This window comes from Paroedura picta, chromosome 16 (assembly GCF_049243985.1).
Source record: "Paroedura picta isolate Pp20150507F chromosome 16, Ppicta_v3.0, whole genome shotgun sequence".
In the NCBI taxonomy this organism is placed as follows: Eukaryota; Metazoa; Chordata; class Lepidosauria; order Squamata; family Gekkonidae; genus Paroedura; species Paroedura picta.
The window spans coordinates 19,077,182-19,084,906 of NC_135384.1; the positions used below are offsets into that span (position 1 = coordinate 19,077,182).

The 7,725-nt window shown below is 43.5% G+C and overlaps 1 protein-coding gene across 6 annotated transcripts in view; it reads right to left on the minus strand.

The window, feature by feature from the left end:
• DDX42 (DEAD-box helicase 42) overlaps nt 1-7,257 on the minus strand; it is a 46,899-nt gene extending 39,642 nt beyond the window's left edge. For 2 of the 6 annotated variants that reach the window (XM_077314271.1, XM_077314268.1), the window contains exons 1-4: nt 7,101-7,256; nt 4,367-4,462; nt 3,694-3,923; nt 588-738 (exon numbers count right to left, since the gene is read on the minus strand). In XM_077314271.1, coding sequence (XP_077170386.1) covers nt 588-738; nt 3,694-3,923; nt 4,367-4,369 — 384 coding nt within the window. In that variant the 5' untranslated portion in view covers nt 4,370-4,462; nt 7,101-7,256. Of the gene's footprint in view, nt 1-587; nt 739-3,693; nt 3,924-4,366; nt 4,556-7,100 lie in introns of those variants that run through there. The other 4 variants (XM_077314269.1, XM_077314270.1, XM_077314272.1 and 1 more) reach the window with 4 other exon arrangements.
• Nucleotides 7,258-7,725: the final 468 nt, after the last annotated feature.

Sequence of the window (7,725 nt, forward strand, 5' to 3'; positions counted from 1 at the left end):
TACTGACTTACACTAAAATTCTCAGAGCTACATGCAAAAGAATTCAGCAGCAGGGAGAGCTGAGAGCCCAGTTGCCAAGAGATGACTTCTGTGGTCAAAAAGACTACTGGTTCCTTGCATTTCTAGCCTATTACTACCATCTCACTTGAAGCATTCCACAGTGCAAGCACATCCACCTAAATGGGAGTTTCTTCTCTGTGTATTTTAAAATGGTGGAGCAGACTTTGCTCCCTTCTTCCCCAGCATAATGATGTGCATAGGGCCTTTTTGTGGAGGTGCCTCAACTGTTCAGTGAGAGAATACAGGTATGATAAAGGCCCAATTAGCCTTCAGTTTATGTTTCTGATATTTTTGCCACGGGTTTTAATCTTGTTTAATGTTGACATCCGGATTTCATAGTTCTACAATAGCTGTAACCTGAGTGTCCTAGGAATAAAGGGAGATTAAAATATGTTTAGAATAGGGTAAAATAATTAAAAGCTAATCTCTTTAGGCCTACTAACTTTAAAACTGTACATCTCAGGAGAAACTTCTAGTGAATCACAAAAACATTCAGTCAATGCCATTAAAAAGAAATGGTAGTTCACCTCGACTTCAGCCATGAATGCCTCCAAGGGGTCATCCTCACTGTCTGAATCAGGTGGTTTGGAATGGAACTGCTGCCGAGTTGGAGAGTTCTCAGCAGGAATGTATGGCAAGTCAACATTATTGGAATCTTCATCTTCATCCTCAAAATACCTGTAAATTGAGATAAGCAAAAAGTCAGCACATGTCAAGATTACTAAAGGAAAAAGTATGCCATATAGCTATAATACACAATTCCAGAGCTTCTTCTGATACATTAATTAATTATAGGCTCAATCACAATATGTTTATTTTTAAAGAAACTGGGGGGGGGTTGTGGGATGATGCTAAATTGCTCAATTCTTACTTCAGTTTTCTCTTACAAGGGGAATCATCCTCAAAATGGCAAAATCATTTCATGTGATGAGGGATGGGAGTTGGGGCCTAGGATCAGTGTAGGGGTAGTCCATAAATACCAAGTTTCTTTAAATGAAACAAGGTCTTCTGGGCCAGATGACTTGTAACCAAGGGTACTAAGAGAACTTGCAGATGTAATTTCTGACCATTGTTTTTGACAATTCTTGAAGAACAGGTGAAGTGCCAGATGATTGGAGGTGGGAAAATGTTGCCCCCATCTTCAAGAAAGGGAAAAAGGAGGATCCGGGTAATGACCAACCCATCACCTTGATTTCTATAGCTGGCAAAATTTTAGAACACATCAGCATAGTCCTTGAGTAGCTAGAGCGAATGGCTGTAACTACTAAGAGTCAGCATGGCTTGCTCAAGAACCAATCACGTCAGACTAAACTTATCTCTTTTTTTGAGAAAGTTACTACCTTGCTAGATCATTGGAATGCTGTGGACATAGTTTATCTTGATTTCAATAAGGCTTTTGATAAGGTACCACATGATATTCTGATTGGTAAATTGGTAAAATGAGGTATGGATACTATTACTGTTAGTTGGATTGAGAACTGGTTGACAGATCGCACTCAAAGGTTGCTTGTAAATGGTTCATTATCTTCTCAGAGAGGAGTGAAGAGTGGAGTGCCTCAGGGATCTGTCCTGGCACCTGTGTTATTCAACATAGTCATTAATAATTTGGATCAAGGAATAGAGGGGGTGATTATAAAATTTGGAAATGTCACTAAACTGGGAGGGGTAACAAACATACCAGAAAGGCAGAATCAGGATACAGGACACAAGACAGGCTGGGAAACTGGGCTAAAATGAATTTTAACAATGAAAAATGTAAAGTTCTGCATTTAGGTAGGAAAAATCAACTGCATCGCTATAGGATGGGTGAGACTTGTCTTGGCAGTAGTGCATGTGAAAGGGATCTGGGGGTCTTAGTAGACCCTATACAGAACATGAGTCAGCAGTGTGACTTGGTAACTAATAAGCTAAATGGGATCTTGGGCTGTATTAAAAGAGGTATAGTGTGAGGTGATGTTACTGCTTGCTCTGGTTAGACCTTACTTGGAGTATTGTGTTGTTTTGGGCACCACAACTGAAGAAAGGTGTAAAGAAACTGGAGCATGTCCAGAGGAGGGCTAGTAAGATGGTGAGGGATTTGATGATAAAGTCATATGAGGAAAGGCTGAGGGAGTTTGGTCTGTTTAGCTGGAGAGAAGACAACTAAGAGGTGATATGATAACCATCTTCAAATACTTGAAGGGCTGTCATATAGAAGATGGAGCAGAGTTGTTTTCTGTTGCCCCAGAGGGGTGGACCAGAACCAATAGGTTGAAATTAATTCAAAAGAATTTTCAGCTAAACATCCAGAAGAAGTTCCTGACACTTAGAGCGGTTCCGCATTGGACCTCCTTGAGAGCTGGTGAGTTCTTCTCTGGAAGTTTTTAAGCAGAAGCTAGATAGTTATGGCAGAAATACTGATTTTGTGAACAGGCAGATTGTGAGTGGGTGGGCAGGTAGTTCTGAGTTCCTGCATTGTGCAGGGGGTTGGATTAGATGACCCTGGAGGTCCCTTCCAACTCTATGATTCTAAGCATGTTCTGTTTGTCTGTCACACACTTTAAACTCACATATGGGAATATAGGGTAACTCTAAGCGTTCCAACAAGACACTCCAGAAATCAATACCAAGTGCCGAAGGACTTCAATGATCAGGAGAGCTGGGGCAAGCCAATCCTCTACAGCAGTGGTTCCCCAACCTTTTTATCACTGGGGACCAGTCAACACTTGACAATTTTACTGAGGCCTGGGGGGGGTGTCTTTTGCCGAGGGACACTGCCGCCTGAGCCCCTGCTCCACTTGCTTTCCTGCCGGCTCCCCTGACTTCCTGCCACCCGCTGGGGGGGCATTGCCAGCAGCAGCTGCGTGGTGCCACGCCAAGGGGGAGATCCAACCATGGCAGCTGCTGGAGAGCACCAAAGGTGAGCCAGCGGCAGAGTGGCAGGGCAGGCCCTGAGGCAGCAGCTGGGGAGGAGGACTAGGAGGAGCTGCAGCCCGGTACCGACTGATCCACAGACCGGTCCCCGGACCGGGGGTTGTGGACCGCTGCTCTACAGGAGCTGAGAAGCCCTATGAGGAAAGGCTAAGGGATCTGGGAGCATTCAGCCTAGAAAAGAGGAAGTTGATAGGGGACATGATTGCTCTTTAAGTATTTGAAAGGTTGTCACCTAGAGAAGGGCAGGGAAAGTTTCCTGTTGGCAGCAGAGGATAAGACCCACAGTAATGGGTTTAAACTACATGTACAACGGTACCGTCTAGACATCAGGAAAAGTTTTCACAGTCATAGTAGTTAAGCAGCAGAAAAATTGCTTAAGGAGGTGGTAGTTCCCCCTCACTGGCAGTCTTCAAGCAGTTGCTGGACAGGTACTCATCCTGAATGCTTCAGGCTGATCCTTCATTGAGTAGAGAAGACTGAATTTATTGAAGCCGAAGCCATAACAATCATGCAAAGAAAGCACTGAGAAGAGGAATGGAGTAGATGGCCTGTATGGCCTCTTCCAGCTCTATGATTCTAAGTGACAACCACTGCCCCTAACAGCAACACAAACTGGAAATGGCACAGAAAGCTGGCCAAGAAACAAAGAACACTAGCTGAACTTGCAAAAGGCAGCAAGCAAATCTAACAAACTAGGTATGAAAAAAGTGGGCAGCTTACGCATTCTCCTCATCAAAGTTTGCCCGTTTTGATCCAATCTTGTAAAAAGAAGGCAGCTGAGGTGGTGGTGTCTTCCCAAATCCAGTTGCAGAGCCAGTGGCTCCAAAAGCGCTATGGGACTGTTGAGAGAGTTTTGGCTCTTCCTTCTTTCCAGATGATATTGAGAAGCCACCAAAGCCAAAACCCCTTTTGGTACCGGGGCCACCTTTGTTCCAGTTCATGGCGTCAGCCTGATAAGGATGAAAAGGTGTGCTTGCTGTAAAACCAATTCCCCATTCAAGAGGCAGTTGAAAGCATCCAAGTAAGCAACAAAACTTCACAGATAGTCACCATGGAACTAAGGCACATGAGTCTGATCTAGAAAAATCCCCACACCCCACTATCTCGTTAGAAATTTCAACTAACATGACTGAAAGGAACTACAGTATACAAATACCTTCTAAAAGTTGTGGGGGGGATTATTTGCCTGATATCATTTCAAAAGGTCAATTAACCATAAAATAAAGAAAATAATAAATATAATAAATTAAAAAATTGAGCCTGATAATTCACAATTCATACTAATGATGTCAGGATCTAACTATTACTCCACTTCATAGTTAACCTTTGTGTCTACTCTCAAATCTACTACTTTCAAAGCTCTATAGAGTGTGTACTCTACTTTCTAGCGTACCATATTTTCAATGGAAGGTTTGATAGTGTTGATTGTGGAAATAATTCATGTGCTGAGATTGTAATTACAAAGTTCTCCCGAGATGAATGGAGAAGTCTGAAGGAGAGAAGAAAGTATCCTGTGTCTTGCAGGGCATGAAAACAAGGAACTGCAGCTCTACAGGCAGAAGGGGATGAAGCAGCAAGACACCTTGATGTGTAAATAAACATGAAATGATTACACAGAACTTGTGCATACTGTGAGTCACTTACAAATGCTACTATTATTCATTTGTTTTCAAACTTCAACCACATTACCATTATATGCAATCTAGTAGTAATTATTCTTATTGTGCTTTTATCTCACCCACTTGTCACAGAGATCAGCACACAATATGACCTTCTGAAGGCTATCCAGGTCCATTGATTAAAGAACTTGGATTTTTTTTATTGTTTGGGATTTTCTTTGTCCTCTAGTTTGATTCACTTGTTTGAGCCATTCAAAGTTGTCCCACAATGCAGCTCTATTACATTAGCATTTTGTAGTTTGGACTCTATAGACCAGGCTTTCTCAATTACGCTTTCATGAAACTCTGGGTTTTCTTGATGGCCCTGGAATAAGGTGACCAGATTGTCCCACTTTTGGAGGGACATCTGGGGGTACCTGGCAAATTGTTCTTATGTGAAAATTGAAATATATATTACAATACTATTTTTGCATTCTATGAAACTTTTTGTTGCTCCATATACACCACATTTTTAATCAAGACCCCCCCCCCCCAGTCAATGGTGTCCCGCTTTACCAATGTTAAAATCTGGTCACCTTACCCTGGAAGGGTATCCTGAATGGGAGGGAGTTAATTTTAAATATATTTCTAACATTTGTTAAGCATTAATTAGGTGATAATGACCATATGTAGTAATGTCAACCTCCCCCCACCTCCACCATTGATGGGCCTGGAGAAGCCCCAGCTGGGTGTGCACACAGCTATGCTTTCCAACCATATTCTGCACAATTGTGCCACTTCTGGGGTTTCTCAAAGGTAAAAGATTTGAGAAAGGTTGCTATAGGCAGGAGGTGGGCGAGAAGAAATGTATGACGCATAGATGGCTTTTTGGTGCCTTCTAGCACTAGAATCCTACAAATATCACTCTCTGTAAAACAATACCCATTTTACAAATGCAGCCAGAGCAGTTCAACAAATAAAAATACCATCCAGAACTGCTTCTGACAGACCTGCATTCAGTTCCCACCTCCACCACAGAAATCAAGGCACATCCTCAGATTAACTTGCTCACACTGCCATCCTTAGCTGTTCACCAGTAACCAGTTATCCCATCTTGGTGAATTAAGGTCACAACATTGATTAAAGTACATAGCCATGTTGGTCTGAAGCAGAACAAATTTAGAGTCTAGCAGCACCTTTAAAGCCAACAAAGTATCATTCAAGATATGAGCTTTCATGTGTATGCACACGTACAGCACAATGAAAATGGTTAACAAACTCCAGAGATAAACAGGACAAAATTGCTCTTTTTTCCTATTTATCTCTGGAATTCGTTAACCATTTCCTTTGTGCTGTAGGTTAATTCACTCTCATTCTTTGCCCATCAGTATGAACTGCTTCCTTCCATTTCATGATATTTTATTTGAGAATGAGGAAGTGTGCATGAACACAAAAGCTCACACCTTGAATAAAACTTTGTTGGTCTTAAAGGTGCCATTGGACTCTAAGTTAAGGTCATAACAGAAACACTAGTGCATCAGAACAAATGAGATGGAAGTGCAGGTGATAGGATGGAAGTGATGCCCCCCTTTCCTATTCAAGCAGGCTTTAGATTACACCATTTACAACACCTTTCAAGATAAACTGATTCGTTTATGTAGAAATATTACAATCTAAACCCACTGAACACTGACTAAATCTGCACAGAACTACCATCTTACCCCCCAACGGCAAGTAAATTGTGTTGCAACAAAATTAAACAAATTCAGTGACACCTTCAGTGACTATTTAAAAGTCCAGCAAGCACTAGACTTTAGAACAGAAACTGTTCTAAAATCAATGTAAAATTGGGTTTGATGCTTGAAGGTCACTTATTCTGAGCAACTGTTGTGCTGTCAAGTCACACCCAGTTTATATGACCCTCTAGGTGAGAGATTCTCACCTGCTTCTGTTTAGCACCCCTTGACTTCCTTGGTGACCTCCCATCCAGGTACTAACCAGGACTGATCCTGCTTAACTTCCAAGATCTGATAAGAGCAAGGCTAGCCTAGGCCATCGAGATCAGGGCTTCGCTGCATAGACATTTATAAACCAACCTATATTCGACATAAGGAGAGGTGCGGAAGGACGACTGCGAGATGCGGCAAAGCGGACCATGCCCCCCCCCCAAAAGGCTTCTACCCTGCACCAGCTCCGCTGAGCTCAACAGTGCTTACTCTTGAGTAAGCGCGCAGGATTCGGCTACGCAGTTGTCCGTCCTTTAGGCACCCCGTGGCCTTCCCTGAGAAAGGCGGAGGTGGGCACACCTCTGCAAGTACATTACCCTGCAGCGAGGAGCCACTGATATAGCCGACAGCCCAGCCAAGCTTCCCGACGGAGAGGGTCTCCCTAAGTTTAGGAATAACTAATCAAAAGAGGCGACAAGGCACTTCTAGGCCGCAGCCCCGCCCCCTCCTCCGTTTTCAGCCACCCAGGCTGGGCAACGACCCGACCTCTTCCCTTCGGCCCCTCTCCTCCTTCACCACTTACCCACCGCCTCCTCAGACCTAAACGGGGCTGTGGGGCTTCCCCCACCCCCAGCTTCCTATACAAACGGCTATCACGGAGAAGAAACGAGAGACGGCGTCGAAACAATGGCGTCCGATGACGCCGTGACGTCACTGCGCCTGTCGGGGGCGACAAAATGGCTCCCCGTGCTTCGCGTCATAGAAACGGAAGGGCTAGAAGGGTCGCGCGCTCTTTCCGGACGGCTGTTTGATCATAGAGTGTGAGAATGGAGAGGAAGCCTCCCTCTATCCCGTGCTGCGCTTTTTTGCACGGAAAGTGACCTTCATTTAAACAGAACAGGATTTCAACCAGTCGATTAACAAAACATGTTCCATCGTGCATTTTACTGCTCACAATAGCAAGCGCGTGAACGTTTAGATCCGTTACGTTGGTGCATTTATGTTAACAGCAGAAGCAAGCAACGAGACTGTTCCAAAGAAAAATCGGTTAAAACCGAGATCTAACCCCCCCCCCGGGGGGCAGGATTTAATTGCGCACTGAGCTATCCTTTGTTGGAGAGGATTGTTGTTAGAAATAAAAAGAAGCCACTGTCAGAAAGTTATAATTGAAGTTATATAAAGAATTGGAGTTATATAATAGGAATAAC